The 27,806-nt window shown below is 29.3% G+C and overlaps 9 protein-coding genes across 9 annotated transcripts, besides 2 other annotated features; 2 read left to right on the forward strand and 7 right to left on the reverse strand.

Moving 5' to 3' along the window:
• Window positions 1-547: 547 nt before the first annotated feature.
• TVAGG3_0589940 (protein ubiquitination) lies at window positions 548-1,408 on the forward strand (the record flags this gene model as incomplete). The annotated part of the gene is made up of 1 exon (XM_001329520.2): window positions 560-1,408. One exon carries the CDS (start codon window positions 560-562, stop codon window positions 1,406-1,408), a length of 849 nt encoding a protein of 282 aa, XP_001329555.1.
• A 3,364-nt stretch (window positions 1,409-4,772) lies between these two features.
• TVAGG3_0589950 (ankyrin repeat and SOCS box-containing protein 4 family) lies at window positions 4,773-6,320 on the reverse strand (the record flags this gene model as incomplete). Its single annotated transcript, XM_001329519.1, has 1 exon — window positions 4,773-6,320. The coding sequence occupies one exon, from the start codon at window positions 6,318-6,320 to the stop codon at window positions 4,773-4,775; it is 1,548 nt and encodes a 515-aa protein (XP_001329554.1).
• Window positions 6,321-9,038: 2,718 nt separating this feature from the next.
• Window positions 9,039-11,031, reverse strand: TVAGG3_0589960 (armadillo repeat containing 2 protein family; the record flags this gene model as incomplete). The annotated part of the gene is made up of 1 exon (XM_001329518.1): window positions 9,064-11,031. The coding sequence occupies one exon, from the start codon at window positions 11,029-11,031 to the stop codon at window positions 9,064-9,066; it is 1,968 nt and encodes a 655-aa protein (XP_001329553.1).
• A 200-nt stretch (window positions 11,032-11,231) lies between these two features.
• On the forward strand, window positions 11,232-12,788 carry TVAGG3_0589970 (protein ubiquitination; the record flags this gene model as incomplete). The annotated part of the gene is made up of 1 exon (XM_001329517.1): window positions 11,232-12,788. One exon carries the CDS (start codon window positions 11,232-11,234, stop codon window positions 12,786-12,788), a length of 1,557 nt encoding a protein of 518 aa, XP_001329552.1.
• A 28-nt stretch (window positions 12,789-12,816) lies between these two features.
• Window positions 12,817-13,035: a mobile genetic element.
• Window positions 13,036-13,144: 109 nt separating this feature from the next.
• TVAGG3_0589990 (microtubule binding CLASP family) lies at window positions 13,145-16,700 on the reverse strand (the record flags this gene model as incomplete). Its single annotated transcript, XM_001329516.1, has 1 exon — window positions 13,156-16,674. The coding sequence occupies one exon, from the start codon at window positions 16,672-16,674 to the stop codon at window positions 13,156-13,158; it is 3,519 nt and encodes a 1,172-aa protein (XP_001329551.1).
• A 1,274-nt stretch (window positions 16,701-17,974) lies between these two features.
• TVAGG3_0590000 (protein kinase protein) lies at window positions 17,975-19,459 on the reverse strand (the record flags this gene model as incomplete). The annotated part of the gene is made up of 1 exon (XM_001329515.2): window positions 18,117-18,740. The coding sequence occupies one exon, from the start codon at window positions 18,738-18,740 to the stop codon at window positions 18,117-18,119; it is 624 nt and encodes a 207-aa protein (XP_001329550.2).
• Window positions 19,460-19,708: 249 nt separating this feature from the next.
• On the reverse strand, window positions 19,709-21,286 carry TVAGG3_0590010 (ankyrin repeat and SOCS box-containing protein 4 family; the record flags this gene model as incomplete). Its single annotated transcript, XM_001306853.1, has 1 exon — window positions 19,709-21,286. The coding sequence occupies one exon, from the start codon at window positions 21,284-21,286 to the stop codon at window positions 19,709-19,711; it is 1,578 nt and encodes a 525-aa protein (XP_001306854.1).
• Window positions 21,287-21,612: 326 nt separating this feature from the next.
• TVAGG3_0590020 (biological adhesion protein) lies at window positions 21,613-24,591 on the reverse strand (the record flags this gene model as incomplete). Its single annotated transcript, XM_001306854.1, has 1 exon — window positions 21,613-24,591. The coding sequence occupies one exon, from the start codon at window positions 24,589-24,591 to the stop codon at window positions 21,613-21,615; it is 2,979 nt and encodes a 992-aa protein (XP_001306855.1).
• A 338-nt stretch (window positions 24,592-24,929) lies between these two features.
• TVAGG3_0590030 (uncharacterized protein) lies at window positions 24,930-26,025 on the reverse strand (the record flags this gene model as incomplete). The annotated part of the gene is made up of 1 exon (XM_001306855.2): window positions 24,930-26,025. A coding segment is annotated over one exon (1,096 nt), but the record flags the coding sequence as incomplete, so codon positions are not given.
• A 927-nt stretch (window positions 26,026-26,952) lies between these two features.
• Window positions 26,953-27,806: part of a mobile genetic element that runs on past the window's edge.

Below are 27,806 nucleotides of genomic sequence, written 5' to 3' on the forward strand. Positions count from 1 at the left end.
TATTTAGCTTGTTAAAGTTTTATAATACGCTTTGTTTTGTGTTCTTAACTCTTATTACATATAAAATCTCTTATCTTTACCGAGATTAGAATTGTATTTGGTTTCTTTGATATTCCAGGAGCCATATGTTATCCGGATACGATCCATGTCCTAAATGAAAACATCACATTACTGGATCATGAGATATTCAGCCACTCAATGAGATCAATGAGCAAGCTGATTATTTGTTTTGTAAAAGAAAAAGTGTGATTTGTTGTTAATTTTACCTCATTGCAGAAGGAATCATCTATTTTCAACCATGTTAAACTTACAAACCTTTCTTTAGATTTTGGCTTTTAAGATACCAAAATTAAGTAGTATTTTGATTGGTGATAGTAAATATGTGATAAATTCTCACAAAATATTAAGTTTCCTTTTAGAAAAGTTAAATAATCGTGAATATAAATTTCATACTTCAAAGAGCATGTGCTCATTTACGAAAAACACATGCTATCAAACCAAATGATAACTATGAAATGTTGTGTCACTTTTTAAGTGGTCAAACCATCTGAAACGCTCAATGCAACCAGAATATAAATTCGTTGAGGATTTCAGCAACGCCGAGCTTCTTGATATATTCGTAATCCCTAATCAGGCTTCAAAAATCATATGGGACGTCAATTCCAATAATATTAAACAAATATCATCACAAATTATCTGTCTCGTTAAAAATAACAAAATAAATATTCAAATGATACATTATTTGATTGATAAATTTTCAGAAATGCGAGAAAAAGATATTGAAATATTTGCGGAACTTTATCAAGGCATAACAAACGAAATTCCGTACAATATCAAACCTACAAATAAGAGATTGGCTGATTTGTTATATTATAAAGGTCACAGATATTCAAATGATAAAGACTTTTCACCCAAAAAGACAGAAGAAGAAGCCCTGTATATATATTCAACGGAATCCCCTTTATACTGCATTGCTTGGGATGACATTAATGGTCTAAAAAGTAAATTCCCAGATTCTTCTATTGAAAAATTAATATGGTATAAAATGCATCCTATTGACTATGCAATTAAATATGGTTCAGAATTATGTTTCAACTACTTGAAGAATTTGGGAGCCAAGTATCATAAAAAATCTGCGAAATATGCAATTAAAGGCAGAAACATAAACATTTTTATGCAAATGGTAGATGATGGTGTGTCCTTTGATAATTTGTTCGATCTTGCATTGTATTATAAAAACTATGAGATCGCTGAATATATCCAAACACATTTTAAGCCAAATAATGTTTCATTAATAAGAAGTTTGGATTTCGGAAATTATGATATTGCTTCTTATTTGATTAATAAAGGTGTAGATGTTAATGAAGTTTACATCCACATTCTTATTTTATTTATCATTATTTTATGACATTCATAGTCTTTTCATATCAATTAGTATTTTATTACATTATATTTCTTTTCATATCAATTAGTATTTTATTACATTATATTTCTTTTCATATCAATTAGTATTTTATTACATTATATTTCTTTTCATATCAATTAGTATTTTATTACATTATATTTCTTTTCATATCAATTACTACTTTACAAAATTATTTTGATATTAATGCAACTCCACTCAGTACTGCAATCAAAACGAATTCAATTGATATTGTTAAATTCTTAGTTGAACATGGTGCAAGTATCAACAAAGTACTTTTTTTTATCTTTTCATATTTCTCATCTTTTTATATTCTCATTTATTTCATATATATCATTGCTTTATGGAATTATTTTTCTTTTCATATCCATCATATCTTAATTATCATATCTATTTCTGATTTATAAAATTATATTTCTTTTCATATCTAGTATTGCTTTATGATATTATTTTGAAATTTATACATCCCCGTTCAGAGTTGGTATCGAATCGAATTCAATTGAAAGTGTTAAATTCTTAGTTGAACATGGTGCAGATGTCAACGAGAAGTTTTTTCTTTTTCTTTTCATATTTATCATCTTTTCATGTTCTCATTTGTTCCATATCTATTATTGTTTTATGGAAATATCTTTCTTTTCATATTTTTCATTGTTTTGTTGGATTATTTTTGCTTCAATTTTTTTCTCTTTCTTTTCATAATATTATTGTTCATTTCATATCCAACATTGCTTTGTTCTATTCCTTTTATATTAATGATCGCCCTCTCTCCGTTGCAATTAAACAGAATTCAATTGAGCTTGTCAAATATTTTGTTGAATATGGTGCAGATGTCAACCAGATAATATTTCAATTTCTTTTCATATCCTCAATTGTTTAATTATATTTTCTTTATGATAATATCTATCACTTTCTTTTCATATTTATTATTGCTTTATCATTTTCTCTATTTTATTATATCTTTTATTTTTCCATGAGATTTTCTTTTCCTTCATATTTATTATTGGTATATGATATTTTCTTTCCTTTCATATTTATTATTGATACATCTCATTTTCTTTCCTTTCATATTTATTATTGATACATCTCATTTTCTTTCCTTTCATATTTATTATTGATACATCGCATTTTCTTTCCTTTCATATCAATCTTTGTTAAATTTGATTTTCTTTTCTTTCATATTTATCATTACTTTATTTAATTTATTTTAATTTTATATTCAGAATGTTTTTATAGAATTCATTATATTTTGATATCTATTATTGCTTTATTATATTCTTTTTAAGTGAATGAATGCCCTCTCACTCTTGCAATCAAATTAAAAGCAATTGAAATTATACCATATTTAGTTGAACATGGCGCAGATATCAACAAAGTATGTTTCCTCTATTGTTTTATATATATCATTGATTTATGGTGTCCTTTTTTTATTCACATTTATAATTAATTTGTGATATTTTCTTTCTTTTCATATTTATCATTGCTTAATAACATTTACTATCTTTTCATATTTATCATTGTTTTATTCTATCTATTATTATATCATTTTATTCATTTTATTTTTATATTTATCATTTCGTTATGGAATTCTCTATATATTTATGATATTTTTTTGATATTAATGAATGCCCCCTCAGTTGTGCAATTCAAGCAAAATCATTTGAGCTTATTAAGTTCTTGGTGGAACTTGGTGCAGATGTCAATGTTACACTTTTTTCAATCTTTTCATATCCAATATTGCTTAATAGAAATTTCATTCTTTTTATTTTTATCTTTGCTTTATGCAATTTAATTTCTTTTCATATTAATCGCTGATTTTTGAAATTCGCTTTATTAACATATCTATTATTACTTTAAAATATTTTCCTCATCTTCATATCTAATATTGTTTTATGGAATTCATTTTATTTTTATCTTTATCATAAAGTTATAAAATTCACATTTTTTTCATATCGATCATCTTTGTATTACATTCCCAATGCCATCATATATATTATTTCTTTATGATATATATTTTAAATTAATGATTGTCCGCTTTCCTTAGCAATTAAACAGAAATCGATTGAATTTGTTCGATACTTAGTTGAACATGGTGCAGATGTCAACAAGAAACTTTTCCTTTATAATTTCATATTTATTGTTGCTTTATGGAATTCTTTTTCATATCATATTTATCTTTGTTTTATGGAATCCACTTTGTTTCAATATTCTTCATTATTTTATTACATTCTCTTTCTTTTCAGATTTATCATTACTCTATGCAGTTCTCTTAACTTTCAATCTATTCTTGCATTATAAATTTCTATTTATATTCATATTTATAAAAACTTTATGGAATTATCATGATTTTCATATTAATAATTGCTTTATGTGATTCTCTTCCATTTCATATAAATCATTACTTTACAAAGATCCTTTTATTTTCAAATTTATCGTTGATTTTATACAGTTCCTTTGATATTAATATTACCCTTTTAAGAGTTACAAGGTTATGTTCAACAAATGAAATTTGGTCTTACTTATATCATCAAGGTGCCATTTTCTAATCTAATTGATTATATCCTTATTTCAATTTCTAATTTAATAAACAAACATTATAAATATAATTTATATTTATTTGTGCATATGCAACTGTTGATATTATTTATTAATGGTTTTGATTTTTAATAACGGTCAACTCAAAAATTTTTCAAATACCCAAAAAATGTGCAAATTCAATTTTTAATAATCGTTTTTGCGCATTTTTTGCACCCCATGTAAAACCCATTTGTATTATAATTATATTTCATATGTATCAATAAATACATCTTCGATCAAATTCCTTAAATAATAAATACAGTTGTGATATTAATATTCTTCACAATATATTGCATCCTCTCTTACAAAATCAATAAATCTATATTCTCTTTTTTCAATAAAGTAATTTTTAGAACTTTTTTCGGAAAAAAATATTGACTTTTTTATTTAAAAAAATTGAGTCAATTGCACTCATTCATCAATAATGTTAATATTTTGGCCGGTATGCGCATCATTTCTATTGTACTCATAAATCAATAATGTGACAAAATTAATATTGTGTGAAATTTTTGGATATTCCATGCATTTAAAACTTGGTTCTTGATATTTCAAACATTCATTCATGATCTCTGGATTTCAACCTAAAAATGAAAAATTTAGACATGTTCATGTTAATACAAAGTTTAAATCATTTTGGTATATATATTATTTTAATATTAAAAAAATATTTTGGAAAAAAGTGGAAAATTGAGAGAATTTTGATCGTCTTTTTTACTTTTTTTCCACTCTAAAATAACCTGATTATTTTTGGTTATTTCTTAAAAATTCTTAATCTTCATAATAATTGAGCAGCACTTCCATCTCCATCTGTTTCGTTAATATTTGCACCATATGAAAGAAACAATTCAATGATTTCTTTATTATTTTTTTCTGCTGCATAACGAAGAGCAGTTCTTCCCCTATCATCTTTTTCATTGATATGTGCACCATGTGAAAGAAGAAGTTCAACTGTTTGTTTACTATTATCCAATACTGCAATATGAAGAGCGGTTCTTCCACTATCATCTTTTTCATTAATATGTGCCCCATGTGAAAGAAGAAGTTCAACTAATTTTTTACTATTATACTCTGATGCGTAATGAAGAGCTGTGTTTCTGTATTTACTTTTTTCATTAATATTTGCACCATGCGAAAGAAGAAGTTCAGCTATTTCTTTAAAATTTTTTAATACCGCAATATGTAAGGCAGTTCTTAAATTTTCACATTTTTCGTTTATATTTGCCCCATTCAAAAGAAGTAGTTCAACGATCTCTTTTTTATTATTATTTACTGCAATATGTAGAGCAGTTCGTCCTTTTTCACCTTTTGCATTGATGTTTACGCCATGTGAAATAAGAAGTTCAATCAATTTTTTATTATTTCTCCACGCTGCTTTATGAAGAATTGAATCTCCATTTACATATTTTTCGTTGATATTTGCACCATGCAAAATAAAGTATTCCCAAAGGGATGGAATATCAAACATTGTTGAATAAATAAAGGATTTGTTAATATTGTTAGTTTGATCGAAATAAACTAAAAATGATTCAAGATTGTGATATATTCCACAACATTCTAAATCAATTTGAACATTGTATTCATTCATCAAGAATGTAACAAAATCAATATTGTGTGAAATTATTGCATATTCCATGCAATATACATTTGGTGTTTGATGTTTCAAACATTCACTCATGATCTCTGGATTTCCGCCTAAAAAAGAAAAATTTAGACATGTATAAGATATTTCTGAGTTAAATTTTGTTCTTAAAAACTTGAAACAACGAACTGATCCATAGTAACAACATAATTCAAGTAATGAATACCATTGATAATCATTTGGATATGCATTGCTTCCCAGTTTTCGATCTTTATCAAATCCTTCTCTTTCGGTGAAGGAAATGAATATTTCGATGTCATCATGCATAATTGCTTTGTAAATTGTATTTTCTTCATGAATATCTTGTATTTCTTCTCTTTTCCTCGGTTTGAAATATTTATCTAATATGATTCCATATTCTTTATAAAACATGTTGTTAGAAATAGTTGGAATATTTGGTACATATTTGACATGATAATCATCAGATATTAATTTTGTAAGAAACAAGTATGACTTTGTATAGCGATTATTATACGGAATAATATTTAAAATGTCTTTCATAATCATTTGCGGTGAATATCCATTTGAATCAATCAATTCTGTTTTGATCATTTTGTAAATCGACTTTAATTCTTCTTCATTTCCCGTTTTCAGCTGATACAACGAAATATATAAATCGATATAATATTTATATATACTTCTCAATTCATTGTATTTATTTGAGTGAATGACTTGTTCAAACATTAAGAATTTTGGACTTTGTTCAGCTTGGAGTTACATATAGATTAGACTTCAAGAGATAGTACTTAGAACATAAAAGTATTTAATGAATCTGATGCATATAGTCATCAATTCGGCAAAATTCTCAGAGTATGTAACTCCATTTATTGCAATTTGACTTGCCTTAATAATAAATTAGCTTCTCCGTTATCATAAAATGTATATAATAGATAATCAATAACATGAATGTAGTTTTACTTGTTTTTATTTTTATTTTTTTAAAAAAATATAAGTTGTAATTTCAAAAATAATGAATTTTTCAGAGTTTAATCATTACTAAATGAATCATTAAGATTTTATACATTAGAATCTTTTCATAAATTATACTCCAAATAAGTAAGTAAAGGAGGCTTTTTTTTTCGTACTTCTTTACAGGACATAATATTTGATGCCTTATGTTTATCTATGATCAGAACTTGTCTTTCTCTTATTCATAATTCAATTTCTGGTCTAGAAGTGTCTCACAACAAATTTCATATTTGATTAATTACAATTGTTTAAAATATTTTATTAGTACAAGCATTATATTTTGTACAAAGTGCAATTTCAATGTGTTAATCTATAAAACTTGATTTTTATTGCATATGCAATTTAGAATCAATTTTATGATAGAGTTTTGAAGATAAACATATATGGAAATGATATGTACTTGTTATTGTATTTAAATTTTAACGGTATCGCATTTGCATTTTACCATAAAATATCTTTTAAAATCAATTATGAAAAATAGTTAGTAGCACCTAAAATCTTTTCAATATTTTTGAGGGATTTTGAATGGTACCAGTTGAGAGCTAGAGGTATGCTGACTACCCTTGATACAGGCCAAATGCCCCCAAATTTTGAATATAGCTTCTATGCATGCTTGTGAGCAATGTTTGTATGAACATGCAAGAAAAACTATCAGCCAATTTTGAGGAAAATGCATTAGTAATTTGCATATACTTTATGCTCAGATTATTTTTGCTATTTTTAAATTTTTTAAATTTTTTACATATTTAGCTGATATATTCGAATTATGAATCGACAAAAACTAATTATTTTAAGTTCTAAAATAATATTAATGCTTAAATTTCATATATTACAATAATGAATAACAATATTATATTAATCATCATGAAGTATGATTGAAATTAAACCATTCAGATTGTAATCCGAAGTTTATAATAATCTCAAATAACTTGCATGTTTTGATAATACTTTCTCAATGAGCGAATAAATGATCAGTTTGCACTAATCAATTAGGCTTTCTGAGCAAAAATACCTAAATTACATAAATGTATGAACTATTTACTAGTATTAAGATAATTTATTCCTAATAATAAAAAAAAATAAAATAATAATTTCATAAGACATACTAAATAGTTAAATATTATGCATACCATAATGCAATAAAACATTATCGTATTATTAATTTTGCTATTTTGAATAAGTCAGTAATTGAATATACGGGTAACTTTTTTTTGGCTGATAGTTTTTAAATAAATCTATTCTAAAGGTGATACTTACAATGAATCTATATGTTTTATAGTTATTACAAGGAAAACCACCTGTACAAAAAAAAGTTAACAATTTAGGATTTTAACATATACGTTTGAGTAATCTCCCATGCGAGTATCTTAATGCTATGGCATTTTCGTAAAGATGAAAGAAGAATAACATATATGATAATAAATTTGATAAATCTTTTGTATAAAAGCGAAAACATCTATTATGTTACTATCGAAAACATAATATATGAAGTGCTTTTTCTAATGACTTTACTTGTTTCTAAAATAATGTTATGCTTGGCTCTAGCCGTGGCCATTAAAAATGACGTTAAGAGAAAAACTTAACCTTATTCCAGTCAGCATACCTCTTGAGAGCTTTTTTAATTTGAATGGTATCCCTTCAATTTTGAGAGAAACACCCTTTCATTTTTTGAATATAGTATCTTAAATGAAAAATGGACATTAATTTAAGAATTTAAGATTAAGATCATAGTTTTAAACTGACATATTAACAATAGAGATGTCTAAAACAATAAGATTATTACGTTTCATATTGTCCGAATGAGTTGAATAATGTTTTGAGATACATAGTATGATGATAAAAACTTACTACGGCTCTATGATCAATTTGTTTTAATAATTTCAGATCTCAGGTAGCTTCGCTCGCCCTTCAGTCAAGTATATAGTGTCTGGCTTAAAAATATGCATTTTACGAGCTCATTCATAAAATTTTTCTTAAATTTTGAGAAGTTCAATGACATTGTAAAATGTATCATAAAGGACAGTTCATGATTGATAAGAATGTCAAATTTTTAAAAGAAATAAATAGGCCAATCCATATTGAAACCACACAGGTAACTATTTTTGATTTTTCACAGAAAAAATTATTAATATTCCTTTATGAGAGTATTATATACTATTAATGTGACCCAAAAATTAGCTACAAATTGTAGGGGTTGCAAATGACAAAAAACATGAGATTTGAATGGGTCTTCCTTTTTTGTCTCAAGCCATTTCATTTGATTTGACACCCGAGCGTCAAAAAATACTCATTTTAGATGGGGGCGATACTCAAAACTACTGATTTGCTATTTTTTGTGGGAGAATAACCGTTTTTTAGCTGGCAGATTTTTTAGCAACAAACGGTGTTCATTCTGTAAGTTATTTTTTCGTTTTGTAACAAAAACTAAAGAAATACAAATAAGAAAGAGAAAATTTATTTAAACAGAAACAAGTGTTTGCTTTCTTAGGAAATCCTTGAAAACATCGACAATATCTACACCAGAGCAATCGAATTCTGACAGTTTTTCGATGAAAAGTGAAGCTTCTTCAGATGAAATTGCTCCATAGTTCATAATAAGCTTTGCTGCAGCTTCCAGTACAGCTTCATCAATCTCATCAACATCCAGTGCCTCCAAAACGGCTTCAACTCCTTTAGCTTCTCTAAATCTTCTTCGAACTCCGCCTTGTGGCACCAAATTCGTCAATGTCTGCAATGCATAGCATACAACTTCACTAGACGGATGTCTGATAAGGATAATAAGCAATTCTGGAAGCTTCGAGGAAATTATAATATCATTCGGAGCCAAAGCCAAGTTGCAGAGTGCTCTAAGTGCCTCTATTATACTCTGCAGGTTCTTGGAAACAATTGCTACAGGTAATGCATCGATCAATTCCTTTGGACACCACATTGGATCATGTGAAGTGAAATTTGCAGCAACGCAAAGTAGGTTTAGACCGGCACGTTCGTTTGCGCCGTACTTGAAACGTGCAAAGAGTGGAGGTATGTTATCGGATAATGATAGTATTTGGCTGCATTCCTTGTCAACTGAAAGATTTGCAATAACTTGGAGAATATAAGCTAATGCGAGGTCATCTTTCGCAAGGAAATCAGCAGCAAGCTTATCTGTAAGGATTGCAACGTCTACTGGGTCTGTTATTTTGGCACTTTCCTCTAAAATTGAATCTTCATATGAGGCAAAGTCGGCGTAGACGTAAGCTAGACGTTGTACGAGTGCAGATTTATCTGTAATCTTCATGTAGTAAAGGAATATCGTAACTAATTGATGAGGAGTGAAGTTTTCTAGTAAAGATGCTCTAATATCATCGAAACCAGAGACTTTATTGAGAACACTGAAGCAGTTTGTAGCTATTGATCGTATAATTGGATCGTTAAGACCAACATTTTTGAGAAGAAACGTCATTAAATGGATATGAAGATTATTTTTGATGAATTGCTCATGATTTTCCTTTTCTATCATGAGATTTCGGAATATTCCACTAGCGACATCCCAGATAGCGTTGAAGTTTTTGTCCTGGTATGATAGCAAGGTGTAAACCGCATCAAAATTTGGAAGACTGACAATGAGTTTTCTGAATTTTTCGTTGTTCGTAGCGTTCTTTATTGCTTTTGCAGCGTATGTTCTGACTTTAACAGGTTTGTCTGGTAATATCAAGTCAATTAAGACATCTGGTATATCTGAGGACAAAAAGAAGGAGTCATTCTCTTCTCTGGTTGAAATACGGAATAAATCACGCGCCATTATGCCTTGGAAGTGTTCGACCGGAGAATCATTCTTTCGCGGAGTTTCGGGTTTGCGCTCTGTTGCTGGGCATGCCGGCTTGATAGGAGGAAGAACAGCCTTAATGCCAACATTTCCATGGACTGGAGTAACAATATTAGGTGTCCTTGCTGATGTTCTTGTTGCTGGGCGTAAAATGTTCGAAATGTTATTAGATATTATGCGCAAACCTTCAAACATGTGTATAAATGTCGCAGAGGTGATTCTCACTGACTTATCAAGTGGTTTTCCGTTTTCAACGTCTTTTGAGTCAATCATTGCAGAAAATTTAGGCGACATTTGATTGTAGACATCAATATCAGCTTTGCTCAATCCAGTTGTATCAATAATACCTTGAGCTGCTTGAGCAAAAGATAATAACGCATCTTCTAAATCGATTGGATTTGCAGCTAAGTCAAGTTGCTCTTTTACTTGCTCAAATGGTGATTTGTTCATTTCACCAATATCGATAATTTTAGACATACTCATATTCGCTGAAATTGAATTGCGATTTTCGCCACTATCTCTCGAGCCACTGTGAGAGGTTGTTGGCCTATCCATAGGCTCAAGCTTTATTAGACGATTTGGGATATTCTTTCTTTTAACACTTTTCATCCCTTTCAACATAAATTTGTTATCGTACCTGTCCTTTTTTTTTCAAGCTTGAAAAATCGAAAAGTGGCAAAATTATATTAATGTTTGATCAAGTCGTTGCTCCAAATGAATTTATTGAATTGAGAAGTAACTATCAAACAAATATCGACTTATATATTGCATTGTACCGGTTAAAAACTGAAAATGAAGAAGAATTATACTCGATTTACAAAATGATCAAAGCAGAATTGATTGATTCCAAGAAAGATCATCCCAAAAATATTATGCATGATATTTTAAATATTATCCCGTTTAATAACCGCTATAAAAATTCGTATTTAAAACTTGCTAAACAAATATCTGATGATTATCATGTAATAGATGTCAGAAATATTCCAATTATTTCTAATTTCCTATTTTATAAAGAATATGAAATTCATTTAGACAAATCTAATGAAATCAAAGACATTGAATCGGAAATCCAAGATATTTATTCAGAAAATACAATTTATAAAGCAATTATGGATAATGACAAAGAGAAATTCATTGCATTCACAGAAAGAAAAGGATTTGATGCATATAAAAGGCTTGTAAACAATTTATATCCAACTCCAGTTAGAGAATTTTCGTTTAAACATGGATTGTCATTACTTGAATTATGTTGTTACCATGGAGCAGTTGATTGCTTCAAATTTTTAAGAACGCAATTTAACTCAAAAATAACTGAAACATGTTTACATTTTTCATTTTTAGGTGGAAATCAAGAAATCATAAGTGAATGTTTGAAATATCAAAAACCAGATGAAGAATGTATGAAATATGCAATAATATCACACAACATTGATTTTTTCACATTCTTGATGAATGAATACAATTTAGAGGTCAATATCGATTTTTGTGTATTATATAATAATCTTGAATCTTTTCTTGTATATTTTGATCAAACTAATGATGTTAACAAATGTTTTGTCTATTCAACGAATTTTGATATTCTATCTCTTTGCAAATATTTCCTTTCAAATGGTGCGAATGTCAATGAAAAAAATGAATATGGAAAAACAGCTCTTCATATGGCAGTTATCAATAACTATAAAGATATTGCTGAATTACTTCTTTCAAATGGTGCAAATATAAATGAAAAAGACGAAGACGGAAAAACAGCTCTCCATTTTGCAGCAATCAATAATAGTAAAGAAATGGTTGAACTTCTTGTGTCAAAAGGTGCAAATATAAATGAAAAAGATGAAAATGGAAAAACAGCTCTTCATATTGCTACACTCAATAATAATAAAGAAATAGTTGTACTCCTTCTTTCTTATGATGTGAATATCAATGAAAAAGACAAAGATGGAAAAACGACTCTTCATATTGCTGCAATCAATAATAATAAAGCAATAGCCGAACTTCTTCTTTTGCATGATGTCAATGCTAATGAAAAAGATGAAGAAGGTGAAACAGCTTTTCATAAGGCTGCTTATAATAATAGTAAAGAAATAGCTGAACTTCTAATTTCACATGGTGCAAATATCAATGAAAAAAATAGATATGAAAAAACAGCTCTTCATTTAGCTGCACTCAATAATAGTCAAGAAATAGTGAAACTTCTTCTTTTACAAAATGTAAATATCAATGAAAAAGATAACAAGGATATACAGCTATTCATATTGCAGCAATCAATAGAAGTAAAGAAACACTTGAACTTCTTCTTAAACAAAATACAGATATCAATTGTAAATAAAGTGATGATAACTAATAAAGCTAAATATAAATATCCAAAATTGTCTAACTAAATTTAAATTGACCGGAATTTTGGCCACATTAAGGGTGCACTTACAGCTTTCTGACATTCTCTCAATTTTTTGACATTATAGTTTTTTATTCAAATTTTCTAAGGTAAAACGTCATTAACTTTGTTCGGAAAGAAGTTATTTTAACTCATTCTATAATACCTTATATTACTGTTATACTTTTTTGCAATCACAATAACGATATATTGATATTATGGGAGCATGTCAAAAAGTGGAAAGTGCACCCTTAAACTTCTTGATATTTTTCAAATGCCTTTTTCCAGAACATGTTTTAATTCATTTAAATTGAACATGTAGAATTATTTTAAAAATTACAAAATAAGATTTATTAAATAACAAGAAAAATATATTATTTGTGGATTGTATAGTAATGAGTGACAAGTTTTTTGGTCAAGGCTGGTAACATTTCTATTTCCTGGATGAAATCATCTCCACCAGAAATCCACATATCAGAGATACAAAAAACGGCGGCCTTTCTGATAACGGCCTCTTTGTCATTAGCAAGATTCTTCAATCCGCCCATGAATAGAGGTGCTGCATCAATAATTTCTCCTGGAGAACATTGATGAGATAATCTGCCAAGGAATTCAGCAGCTTCTCTTGGACATTGTGCTAAAAGAGAAGCTCCAAACTCAAGCAACTTGCTGTGGGAAACACTGCGAATTATCGCGCTTGCAACTAATGCAGCGTCATCTGCAAATTGAGAATGAGAAAATGGTAAAACTGAAGGAAGAATTGTTTGATATTCTTTGCTTCCTGATCTTGAAGCAATTTGAGCAATTCTCATGATGATTGGCGATTTGTCAGCAATCTCTGGATTCTCTAATCGCTTAATAAGCTTCTGAAGTTGAGTTTCTCCAATAGATGAATCTTGAGGTTGATCAAAATCAGTTGCAAATGGAGCTTTAGTTGGTGATTGCCTAATATTATCTTTGGCTTTCGCTGATGGTCTTAAATCAACTTCTTTTGGCTTAGTTTCTTTCTTATTTGGTTTAATTTGTTCATCATTATTTGAAATCTTTGGTTTTTGTGGTTGTTTATCAGGAGTATTCATAATATTGGAAGGTCTTGGTTCTGTATTTTCATGCTTTTGCTCTTCTTTTGGTTGGATTTGTTCTTGTGGTAGTTTTTCGATTTCTTGTGCTTGTTTTGGATTTTCTTCATTAATTTGAGATAAATCAAGTTTCTTTGTTGTCATTTCAAATGGTTGCTTTCTTTGTTCTTCGTCTTTCTTCTTTTGTTCTGGATCAATAGTTTCTTCTTCCTCTTCATGTGATTCTTTTGGAGGGAAGTTTGGAATATTATCCAAAACAAATGTCAATCTTGGCCTTGGTTTCGCTTCTTCTGGTTTTTCTTTTTCGGAATTTATTAAAATCGAAGTTTTTTGCTCTTTATTTTCTTCTTCATCAATATTTCCTACAACAACTTCAGGTATTTGTGGATTTTCTGCAAAAACTACTGCTCTTCGATGTGGTTTCTCTGGTGAATTTGGACCTGATTCGAAAACTAATGTTGAATCATTGTCTTGCTTAGGGAATATCTTCTCATATTCTTCTTTTACATCATCAGGAATCAAAGATTCATTTCTGTTATAAAAATCTGTGACCAAAACCATTGAATCTTTGACATGAATATTTTTAATTGCAGCAGCAACGACCATACTTGGTGAAATATTATTTCCTGCTGCATTAAAAGCATCATAAGCTAATTCTTTATGCTTTCTGACCGTTGAATTATCATACATTAAAATTGCATTGACCAAACTTTGAACTCTTGGCTTATAAGAGTCAGGAATGATTGTTACTGTATTAGGGAATAATGTTAAGCAAGTATTGGCCAACAACGGTGAATTCGAAAGCATTCCATCTACAATAATTTTTGCAACCATTTCTCCATTCTCTTTAAGAGATGCTTCATCACCCATTATGATGTATTGTTTAACATCATCTAACTTTATTTGTGGTTTCTCTTGAAAATTGAATTTTTGGTTCTTTTTTCCATTTTTTCTTGAATTTTTTTCTCTTTTATTTTCTTCAGCATTTGGTTGTTTGTGATTTAGCAAAGCTTTGCATTCTCTTGATATCTGTCTAGCTTCAGGAGATGCATCAACTACAAGTTTATCAACAGCAGGTAAAAGAAAAGGTTTCATCTTTTCAACAAGTTTTTGGTCCCATTGTTTTGCCATTATCAAAAACGCTTTTGCACAAATGACTCTATGTATAGACGCTTTTGAAGATATCTGTACAACCATGGCTTTGGCGATTTTAGTTGAGGTGACGTATTGACAGATAGATAAAATAGCACATTTGCAGCAATCTGCGATGATTTGAGTTCCATTTGAAGTTGGTTTAAAAAGTGTTGGAAGAATTTGTTCGGCTGTTGTCTCGAAAGAACTTCCAAGAGACATGGCGAGCTGAGCAACGAACAGGCAACTATATTTGACTAATGTGCTGCGAAGACTTGTTACGTTTTCAGTGATAATTGGCAAAAATTGTGGTTGAAAAGTGAGAAAAGTTTGATGAGCAGCAGCTCCACCTTTAACTAAGGACATTAGTTTCTGAATAGCGAGTAACTGCTGATCCCATTCTTTGGAGAAAGATGCTAATGCAAGAGCGTCTTTTGTCTCGCGATTTAATGCTTTTGCATCATTAAAAGAAATTGGATCGATATCTGTATCAGGGACTTCAAAGAGCCTTTCTATTTGTTTGGAAAGATCTTTTTCGGTGGGTATGGGACTGGATGGTGGACTTTGGAAGGAATTTTTATTTGATCTTAATGGAGAAGGTCTTTCAGATTTAGATTTGGGTGTTTTAGGTTGTGATGTCTGCTGCGTGTTACTTTGTTGCAATTCTTTGATTGATCCGTCTTTTTCAATCGTCATCTTTTTTTCTACTTTTAGTTTTGTAACTTCAAGAAGAACTGCCTGACCATCTTTCGCGGTAACATAGAGGACACTACCATTTAATGCAATAACTGATGATGGAATTAAAGTTTTTCCTCGATCTGAAACTGTGAAATTTCCAAATTCTGAAATTTCTGATATTTTTATTGAACCTCTTTCGTCAATGAATACGTAAAAGTTATCTTTCATCTGTGCAAACCATCCAAGCTTTGCTTGACTCGAAAATGGATACGCTGTTGATTTTGGAACTTGATTTGGAATGAAAGTATTGAAAATGGCTTTATTATTCGTAAAGCAGATAATAATAGGATTGCTGCCAAGTAAATACGGAATAATCATATATGCATCAATAGGAAGTGAAATTGCAATTTTTTGATCTTCTGTACCTTTTTTGTTAGTTAAGTCGATATCAACAATTCTAATCTTGGGGTTATCGTGGTTTTCTTCTGTTAGTATTGCAAGTCGTGCTGAGTGATTATTTTGGTTTAAAGAAACAAAACTAATGATCGAACTACACGAAACTGTAACAATAAATGGAACTCCAATCTCATTAGCAGCATTAATAGGAATTACGGTGAGTTGATTTTTATTAAAATTGAAAATTAAAGCTCCTGGTATTAATGCAAACTTAATTTGATCTAATGGTACATTAGAACTCTGAGGGGCTAAGTTTGCTGATGGTGTTATGTTAATATTACCATCAGCAGCGCAATTCAAAATCGAAGATAAGAAGTTAGTAAATATTACGAGTATTTTTGAGCCTGAGGGTGCTATTAGCGGAATTATTTTGAAAATTGAACTGTTTAAATCGATAATTTGTGGATTTGCAAGTAGATTTTTATCAAATTGATACAAAAACAGTTTATTTCCTTGAGATGTTGCAAGAATATCACCTTTAGGACCAAAGCGTTGAATTAATGCAGCTTGTTGAGGAAAAATAGTTTGATCATCAGTAAGATTTGGCATTCTTGGAATTTGAATTTGAATTTTTTGAACAATTATATAGATAGTACAATTAGAAATATTAGTAGACATAAGGGTTTCGTTTTGCTAAAATTGTCACTTTTATAGCATATTTGTTTTTGGATGTTTTGCGAAACCAAAAAAAAAAACTATGATATACAATGTGTGTGTAAAGAAAATATTTTATTTACTAGTTAAAAAATCATTTGGTATTGATCAAGTTATTTTTTCTGGATAAGATATTATATGGATAATTGGATAGAAAATACAATTATATAATCTTGTACCTGGTTTAATTAAGCTAATTGTCATCAGAAACTTGTAATTTTTATGAATTTCAGATTTTCTTTTCATTACTGCTTTTCTTAATAGGTCAAGTTCTTATTTACGTTATAAAGTATGATATTTACAAATATCAAGTTATCATGTTTTTTGAGAAATTATGAGAAACAAACAAAAATGAAAAAGATAGGAATAGCAATGAATAGTGATGTGGGTATAGAAAATGTAAGAGATATGAATGCAAAGCAATCAGTATTTAGGATATTGACCATAGATTTCGAAAAAAAAATGCTGCATATTGAGCGAAAACTATGATTATATTATAAGGCTATCCTTTAAAGCATAATGAAACTATTCCCTTTTCATTTTAATCGAATAAGATAGTAAAGATTTTTGAATTAGCTAGAAACTGATGAGATGTTTTCACAAATCAGATTTTTAATCTCTATAATGCATAATTCACTCAATATCTCAATTTTGATATTGCGAGATATTTTTGCTATCGGTTTCGCAATTTTGACACAATAGCAAGAGGGTTCTATAAGCATTATTATCAACGTAGAATCTGAATATCATATCAGAAAATGTCGCAAATCTGACATTTACCCGACCAAATAGCAAAAATAATTGAATACTTTTCGCAAAAACTTTAAAAATCGATAAAAATATGAAATATAGATATTAAAGCGACTTTTTATATAATATTCATAAAGATTTTCCAAAAATATGATACCGCAAAATTAAAAAAGTGACGTCTTGAGTGGAGTCAAAGGTCGAAATTGCTAGCTAAATGTTTTTTTAGCGAAATTGCGTATTGTACGTTTTTTCGCAAAACGAAACCCTTAGTAGACATGATTAAAATGACATAAAAAAATTCACAAAATTCAATTTTCCGTTATATTCAAACCCTTTGATAATTCTTATGGAGAAGACATTTCTTAAGGAAATATAAAAGTTTTATCTTATTATCAGTCAAAAATTATTGAAAAATTCTATTTATGCAAAAACAAACAAACAATATCTCATTAACAACAGAGGGAGTAAAGAATCGGCCTTTTTTCTATCGGGGGACGCATCCGTAAGAACATACATCTTTTGATTTTTGACAATTAAACTGCAGTTTAGTGTATTTTTGAGGCAAACAATTTTCCTTTAAATCGAACTCATTGATTCAATAATGCTTGAAGATCATGCAATACTTCATTCAAACATTCATTGCTATAACTACGTTTATCATCAAAATCGTCAATGACAAATAATTGGATTGCCATTATTTTTTTGCCAAGTGGAGATATAATAACATTAATTTTTCGAGAAATTTCAACAGGCCATTGAGAATTATATTTTTTGTGAATGTTGAGAATTTTTAAATAGACATCATTGATAGAAACATTTTCGGATTTTGTTGTATTGTTATTATTACTAGATTTATCTTCTGTTTCTTGTGAACTAATGGCATCAATAGATTCATCTTCTGTTTCTTGTGAACTAATGGTATCAATAAATTCAGCTTCTATTCCTTGTGAACTAATGGCATCAATAGATTCATCTTCTATTCCTTGTGAACTAATGGCATCAATAGATTCATCCTCTGTTTCTTGTGAACTAATGGCATCAATAGATTCATCTTCTGTTTCTTGTGAACTAATGGCATCAATAGATTCATCTTCTGTTTCTTGTGAACTAATGGCATCAATAGATTCAGCTTCTGTTTCTTGTGAACTAATGGCATCAATAGATTCAGCTTCTATTCCTTGTTTATTATCGTCAATTAGCTTCAAACCCATCTCTGTGGGCACTAGAATCCCAAATATTTCTATATTTTTTTCAGTTTTAGAAAAGCTTTCCTCAATTTTTTGACATTCTGCTATTACATCAAATATTGATGGACGTTTTTTTGCATCTGTGTGGGTCATTTCTAAAATTAGTTTACGGATATCTGGATGAATTAGAGGTGTCAAATTTGTATATGGATAATTTTGATTGAAGATGAAATTTATTACACACCCAAGTGAAAAAATGTCTGACTCAGTACCACATTGACTGTATCTAGCTTCACGAAATCGATTTCTCAGTACTTCTGGGGCCATATAAAAAGGTGTTCCTGTAAAATCATAAGCTGTTAGCGAATTATACTCTGATACATCAAAATCTACGTAAACAGGATTAAAATCGTCATCCATCAGAATATTATCTGGCTTAAGATCTCTGCAAAGAATTTTTTTAGCATGTAATGCTTGAATCATATTACTAATTTTTTGAATTAATTCAACAAGTTCATGGTTGGTTAAATCTGGATTTTCGTGCAAATATTTTGTTAGAGTACCATTTTTATAGTATGGAGAACTTGTAAAGTATTTGGATGGAATTTGTAAACCTGGGGAATAAGTTTCCATGCCGATATGGTTTTTGATTTCATTTTCTGTTTGATTTCCTAGCTTAGAGTATTTGAATACAAGATCTGGAGTAATTGTCTTTGAATGTATTACAACACTATGTGCGCCATCTGATTCTTCTATCAGCAATGGTAGTACGGCTCCAATGGAATAGGCATTATCTTAATGCATACCCAAAGGTGGACAATATTGAAAGGAATTCAATGAGTCCTCCCAAAATAATCATACTTTTGATATTCAATATAATTGTCTACCTTTCGTCCAACTAGTTTGGATATACGAGTATTTTTTATTGGTTTACTAATTAGAACGAATATAATTAACTTTTTAAGAATTGATAAACTTACCCTGCTAAATAATCACTTAGCCATTTCTAGTCCTGTATTTCCGCATTTATTTTCCATCGATTTATCTTTTTCATTGATATTTGCATCATATGAAAGAAGAAGTTCAATTATATCTTTACTACAATTCTTCGTCGCAATATGAAGAGCAGTTCTTCCGTTTTTATCTTTTTCATCGATTTTAGCATCATATGAAAGAAGAAGTTCAACTATTTCTTTACTACAATTAGCCGCCGCAATATGAAGAGCGGTTCTTTCATTTAGATCTTTTTCATTGATGTTTGCCCCTTGAGAAAGAAGTAATTTAACAAATTCCTTTCTATTACTGTCTGTAGCATAATGAAGAGGGGTTCTTCCATCATTATCTCTAGCATTGATATTTGCTCCATGTGACAGTAGAAGTTTAGCTATTTCTTGACAATTATAGCATGCTGCATTATGAAGAGTTGTTCTTCCAAAACTATTTTTCTCATCAATATTTGCACCATTTGAGAGAAGAAGTTCAACTATTTCTTTATTATTATTGTATCCTGCTTTGTGAAGAGCAGTTGCCCCATAATTATCTTTTTCATTGATATTTGCACCATGTGAAAGAAGAAGTTCAACTATTTCTTTATTATTGTTAATTTTAGATGTAGCAATATGAAGAGCTGTTTTCCCATCTATATTTTTCGCATTGATGTTTGCACCATTCAAAAGGAAATATTCACAAAGTGATGAAATATTAAATATTGTAGAATAAACAAAGAATTTGTTAAGATCATAAGTTTGATCAAAAGAAACTAAAAATGATTCAATATTGTTATATTCGCCACAGCATTCTAAATCAATTTGAATATTATATTCATTCAGCAAGAATGTAACAAAATCAATGTTGTGTGAAATAATTGCATATTTCATGCAAAATTCATCTGGTGTTTGATGTTTCAAACATTCACTCATGATCTCTGGATTCCCTCCTAAAAATGAAAATTGAAGGCATTTTTGAGTTATTTCTGAGTTAAATTTAGATCTTAATAACTTGAAACAATCAACTGATCCGTGATAACAACATAATTCAAGTAAAGAATATCCCTTAATAAAATATGGATATAAATCGCTTCGCAGTTTTTTATCTTTATTAAATCCTTCGATTTCTGTAAATGTAATGAATCTTTCTAGATCATTATGCATAATTGCTTTGTAAATTGTGTTCTCTGAATGAATATCTATATTCATAAATTTAATTTTTTCGAAATCTTCAGATTTGTCTAAAATGATCCCATATTCTTTATAGAACATGTAGTTAGAGATAGTTGGAATATCTTTGACCTCTTCCACATGATAATCATCACAAATGAGTTTGGTAAGTGATAAATATGACTTTGTGTAACGATTATTATATGGAATAATATAAAAAATGTCTTTTATAATCTTTTTGGAAGGATATATCTTTGAATCGATCAATTCTATTTTGATCAAATTGTAAATTTGGCGTAATTCTTCTTCTTTTATAGTTTTTAGCTGATACAATTCATTATATGAATCTATATAATATTCATAGATACTTCTCAACTCACTGTATTTACTTGGAAGAAAGTCTTGATCAGACATTAAAATTATGAATGGTTAAAATCATAAGGTTGTAAAACTATGGAATACATATCATGTTTATTATAAGCAACCACTTGTTTCCTTCAAAATGTGACTCTTTTTTTGCATAGAAAATTGGGATATAAAACTTAGGTGCCAAAATAAATTGAGAGAATTCTAGAAAGTGGTAAGCCACATAAATATAATTAGTTCATAAACATTCATAAGAATATTCTTAATTAATTAAAGATTATTCAAGAAGAAATACTCTGTCACAAACACAAATATATTTCAATAGGATTATGAAAGAAAGGTTTTTTAAACAAAGTTATTAAATAAAAAACAAATTAGTTTCCAGAATCATCAGGTAATGCTATATTGAGATTATGTTCTTGAGATACTTTATCCAATATAATTCTATACTGAACATTCAAATCTTTCGATGCCTTCTTTTCATCTTCTGAAGTCTTAAGATGTTCTTGTGTTAGTTTAAGGGCATTTCTCAATTTAGTAATACCATTATTTAAGTTTTCACGTTCAATATCATATTGGGCTTTAGATTCGTTTAAGAAGGCATTATCATCTTTAAGAGTCTTATTTTCTCTTCTAAGGTTCTGTATCTCGTTTTCTTTCTGAGTAATAAGTTGATTCAACTGATTGATATCGTTTCTCAAGCTGTCAATTAATCCCTTTGAGCTTGCTTTATCTTTAATCAAAGTCTCAATATCATGGTGTGCATCGGTTAAGAACTTTCGGAGTACTTCAAGTTCATGAAGAATCTGGTTTGCAGCTGAAATTGCACCTTCATAATCAGTTTGGTCAACTTGAATTTCTGGATGCAGCAAAACTTGGATTCCACGGATGATACTAACCAATTCCTTAAAGATCTTCATTGTCTTTTCGCCTTCTTCTTGAGTTAAAGCTAATTTAGCTGACAATTCTTTATTCTTGTTTTCAAAATTTGATTTAGACATAGACATTTCTTCGCCATGCTGTTTGATTTGATCCATTAACTCAGCGATCTTGGCATTTGCTTCATTGAGCTTCTGGACATTAATTGAATCATTTTGTAATGATTCTTTGAGTGAATTGATCTCTTGTTGATAACTTTCATTTGCCTTCTGAGATTTTTCGAGCTCAGATTTAGTGTTTTCATTCTCTGTTGTTAAATTGACCAATTCATCTTTAGTTGCAGCAAGTTCTGTATTTGTTTGATCTAATTTCTGAATGTAGCTTTGTTTTTCTGTTTCAGAATTATTGAATTTATCTTGAGTATCCTTTAATTCCTTCAGTAAGCGATTGTTATCTTCTTGGGCATTCTTTGTAAGAGATTCAAGCTCTTGGATCTTTGATGTGCATTCGCCAAACGAATTTTCATGAGAGCTAATGATTTGTTCTTTTTCTTTGAGTGTTTCTTCTGTTTCCTTAAGTTTGTTCGATGTTTCACTGAGTTTATCAGACGTTTCTTTAAGTTCTTCGTCGATTTGATTATATGAATTCTGAAGATCATCGAAATCAGCAGCAAGTTTATCAAATTCTTCTGATTTCTTCAATAAACAGTCGTCTGATAATTCTAATTTAGCTTGTAAATCAGTATTTTGTTCTGTTATTTCTTTAATCTTTTCTTGAGCAAGGTTCAACTTGTTACTGGAAACATTAAGCGAATCTTCTGTTTGTTTAAGAGATACAAGAGTATTATGCAATTCTTGTTCAAGCTTAGCTTTATCATCAATTAATTTCTTCAATGATTGAGAATCTGTATTCATCTTCTGCTCAGTATCCTCAATAATTGTTTCATATTCGGTGACTTTGCTTTGTAAATCAAGAATTTGACTATTTGCAGCTTCAATTTCTTTGGCGTGCTGGGTCTGTAATTTACCTAAGTTATTATTAAATGCTGCTTGAAGTTGTTTCTTTTCATTCTCTTTGATGTTTTGAATATCTTCAAGTTTCTGGTTTAATATAAGATTGTCTTTACGAAGTTCATCAATCATACTATTGTTGTTCTTATCTATTTCACCATGAGCAGTGATTGTTGCTTCATTCATGTCAAGTTTAGCATCTTTCTCTGATATTTCTTCAAGTAATTTCTTGATGTTAGCTTTGTTTGCATTGTTTTCTAGTTTGATCTTATCTAATTCTTCTTGCTGTGAAATCATCTTCTTTGTAACTGCTTTGAGAGCCTTTTCTGATTTATTGAGTTTCATGTTTGTATCTGCCAATGATTCATTGAGTTTTCTTATTGTATCCTTTTGTTCTGAAGCAATATTCACTGACATTTCACTCATTTGTATCATTCCATTTTGGATTTGGTTTTCAAGTTTAGAAATATGATCTTTTTGACGCTGTATTTCATCGGATAAATCTTTCTTCTGTTTCTCATTGTTCTCGATGATACGTTTTTGAAGATCAATAGCATGTGAAGATTCAACATTTTGTTTAATTTTCTCAGAAATTTTGTCCTTCAAGTCTTTAATAATGTTTTCATTTGCTTGTATCTGTGTTGTAAGAGCTGTAACTTTTGATTGGGATTCAGCAAGTTCTTGGCCAATTTTAGATGAATTTGATTTCTCGTTATCTTGTGATTGTTGTGCCAGTTCAAGAGAAGCCTTTAATGAAGCAATTTGATCATCAAGATATGAGAATTTCTTCATCTGATTTTTAATTAAAGTTTCTTTTTCATCTAAAACTCTTTTGAGTTGTTCATTGTTCTTCTTTAGACCATTTATTTCATCAGAAGATTCGGTCAACAATCTCTTCTGATCTTCAGCAGTCAATGTCAATGACTGAAGGAGGTCTTTTGCATTTTGATGAGCTTCTTTTTCAGTTTGAAGCTGAATTGTCAAATCTTTGATTGTGTCTTCTAATTGAGCAGATTGGATTTTCTCTGAAGAAGAAAGATTCAAGTTTTCTTCAATTGTCTTCTTATGGGATTCGATTTGAGATGTTAAGAAAGAAATGTCGTTTTCTAGTTTAATAACTTCTTTCTTCAGCTCGGAATTTTCTTGTTTCGATTGTTCTGATTTTGACAATGCATCTTTTCTTTCTTCAATTGCTTGGATTAATTTTTGGCCTTCTTCTTTGAGAGAATTGTTTAAGTCATTGATAACTAAACTCTTCTTATTGGAATCACGTGTTAATTGTTCATTCTGGAGTTTGAGCTCTTGAATCTCTTGTTCGAAATTCTTATTTGAATTATTTGAATTTCGAAGTTCGTTTTTCATTGATTCAAGATTATCTGTTAATTGCTTGATTCTTTCTTTATCCTCAGCATTGTTTATTTTATCTTTGTAGTCTAATTCTAAGAATTTCATTTTTTCGTCCATTTCAAGGTTCTGTTGCCTTAAAACCCTGATTTTAGAGTTAAGATCAGTGATTTCATTATTCTTTGATTCAATTTCTGAAGTTGCGGTTGAAATTTTTTCAATGAGCTGATTTCTTTCCTCTTCAATAGATTTTCTAATTGTATCTGTTTCATCCATCTTAATTTTCAGTGTTTTGAGGCTTTCTTCTGCAATTGATCGGTTATTTCTCTCTTTTACAACTTGAGTATTTACATTTTGCAATTTTGTTGAGAAATCGTTTAGTTTTTTAACCAATTGCTTTTCAATAGACTTTTCTTTATGAATTTGTCCTTTAAGATCTTCAATTTCCTTTTGCAAATTTGAAATTTCTTTATTTAAGCTTTCTGAGTCATGAATACTTTGATTTTGAACTAATTGGCGTTCATACTCTATTTCTTGTATTTTGAGTTGAGCATCTTGAATTGCTTTATCTTTTTCTGTTAATTGTTTTCTAAATAATTTGTTTTGGTTGTAAATTTCGTCTCGTTCGATCTGTAACGATCTTATCTTTTCTGTCGATGTATTAATTCTTTCTATGTATTCTCCTTGTTGTAATTTTGCTGATTTTAATTCTGAAGAAATTTTAGTATTTTGTGTGGCCAATGTTTCGACTTTTACATGAAGATCTGAGAGCTCTTGCATCTTCTGGAGTAATTCTGACTTGCTTTGCTCAAATTGTTGCTTTGATGAATTTGTTGAATTTTGGAGAAAAGATTGAGTAGTTTCGGCTTCTGATATCTGATCTTTAAGCTTTTTATTAGTATCACTGAGTAAAGAGTTCTTTCTTGTCAAATTATTAATTTTTTGCTCAAATTCTATTTGCATATGTTGAAAATCTATCTTAGATGTTGTAAGTTGTTCACGAATTCTTTCAATATCGGTCTTATAAAACTGATCTTGCTGAGAAATCTTTGAATTTAAATCCGTTATTTCTTGTTTTAGATCTTTATTTTCACTTTTAAGTCTTTTAATTGTGTCATTTAGCGTGTTAATCTGAATTTTAGAGTTGTTGAGATCCGTGGATGTTTTTTCCAGGTGTTCCTGAAAATCAATATCCGTTTTTCTTTCAGTTTCCTTTAAACTCTCCAGATATACGTATTTTGCCTTGAGTTCTTGGTATTTCTTCAAAAGATTATTATATTCTTCTTTATATTTCTTCTTAATGTGATCCGTTTTATCTTGGCTTTGCTTTCTAATGCTTTGCATCATTGTTGTAACTTCTCCACGAGTCGGAGGATCCATGTATTCCGTTGTTGTGGTAGTAATAATTGACCCAGAATTTAAACTCGACTTTAAGGAAGTTACTTCTGATATTAAATCATGAACTTTTGACAATAGTTCGCTATTTTCATTATGGAGTTGTTGATTTTCATATAAAAGCTGCTGCACATGATGAGATGGATCAATATCGCTCATCCCGATTGTCGCCGATCAGATTTTGAATATTTTTATAAAAAAATCAATCAGTGTAAAGTAGTCAAAAATGAATTTATTTTTTCTTTTATATTTTTTGCATATGCAACTGTTGCTATTCTTTTTTAATAATTGCCAACTCCAAAATTTTTCAAATACCAAAAAAAGCTTGCTATTAAAATTCTGTATAACGATTCACGCCGATAAATTTAATTTGAATAGTAATCTGACAATGAGATTATCAGACTCAAATGTCAAGAAATAATGATAATTATCATTGAAATCATATTAATTACTGCATAAAAATAAAGAATATAATATTATTTTAAAAAATGAAAATTCATCAAATTATTGGATAAATAATAATTATTTGAAAATATTTTGTTTGGATGATCATTCGAACTGCCTATAAAATGTGCATATTTATTCTATCATTTTCCTTGACTTTTTTCAATTTTTATGACAAATCGAAAAAATTCATCAATATAACAACGAATGATTTCAAAAAAGTTGAAAAAGTTGAAAAACATCATATGTGCATTCGGAAATAACTCTCTCCAGACACACTTGAGATTTCTCATTATTGTTTTAATATATATATACTAAGGAAAAAGTGTCTTCGGATGAAATAAGAGCGGAATACCAATTCTTCTGAATATTTCGATTGCCATGATAAGAACAGTGGGGTAAAAATAAAATGTTGTGACCGTATTTTCCCATCCCTCCATAAAAAATCCCACAATGGGGGACCAAGTTTGAATGTGCGTTCTATTAATGATTGTAAAATTTCCAGGTTGGAAGGAGGACTTTCTGGATTGTTGAATAGTTGAAATAATGCAGATTGAATATGTACAATTTTTTTGATTTCTTCTTCTGTGATAGTATGTTTTATAGTATCTGACATGTCTTTGAGGCAAACTTTGAAAAGATAGTTAGTATGGGTTAGTTGGGTACTGTGGCACTGCGCACCTACTTACCCATTATATGTAAATTTGACACTTTACAAAACCGTTAACGTATATTTTACAAATCAAACGATAACACTAACTTAACTTAAATATTTACAAAGCCGCCAACCACTTCACTACTAACTCACTAACGAATCACTAATGAAAAAATAAACGTTCTCAAATAAATGTTCTTCTATATCTTCATCTCATGTTAACCTATTGTAGTCATACTTGAAGCATAAATTTCTCAATTTTAATGCATATCTTGTTAACATTAACTTCATATCATAACGTTGTTTATAATAACTAATACAATCTTTAAAACAGTCAATGAAATCTCCTGGTCTGGATGTATGAAAGAACATGTTATCTCAGGAAGGAAGAATAAATGTTTAAATGTATGTTGTTTATACTGTTTCGATTGATGAGTTGCTTTTGTTCTGTCATTTAATAAAATAAATAAAAAATAAAAAATAAACTTAAAATTAATGATATCACCACCCTCACACGTATGAAAACATAGCACAAAAATAAATTTAGGTGAAGGTGACATCTCACCTTTTTTTCACCTTTTTTTCACCCTTTGAATTCATTCTTAATAACTCTCTTCCTTTCTCCAACTCTTCTAACTCTTCTTAAGTTCAGCAATGTTGTCCTCATGAAGTTTAATCTTTCTCAATAATTCCTTCTTATCTAATGGTTGCTTTATCTTTCTAAACTGAACTCTACCATCCTTCATAGTATGAAGTAAAAACCTTCTGGAAGTTCCTGATTTAATGTATTCTACCAAAAACTTTTGTTTCATTGCTTCAGTGACTTTATTTTGTCATTCAA

The sequence above is a fragment of the Trichomonas vaginalis genome, chromosome II, assembly GCF_026262505.1.
Source record: "Trichomonas vaginalis G3 chromosome II, whole genome shotgun sequence".
Classification (NCBI taxonomy): domain Eukaryota; phylum Parabasalia; order Trichomonadida; family Trichomonadidae; genus Trichomonas; species Trichomonas vaginalis.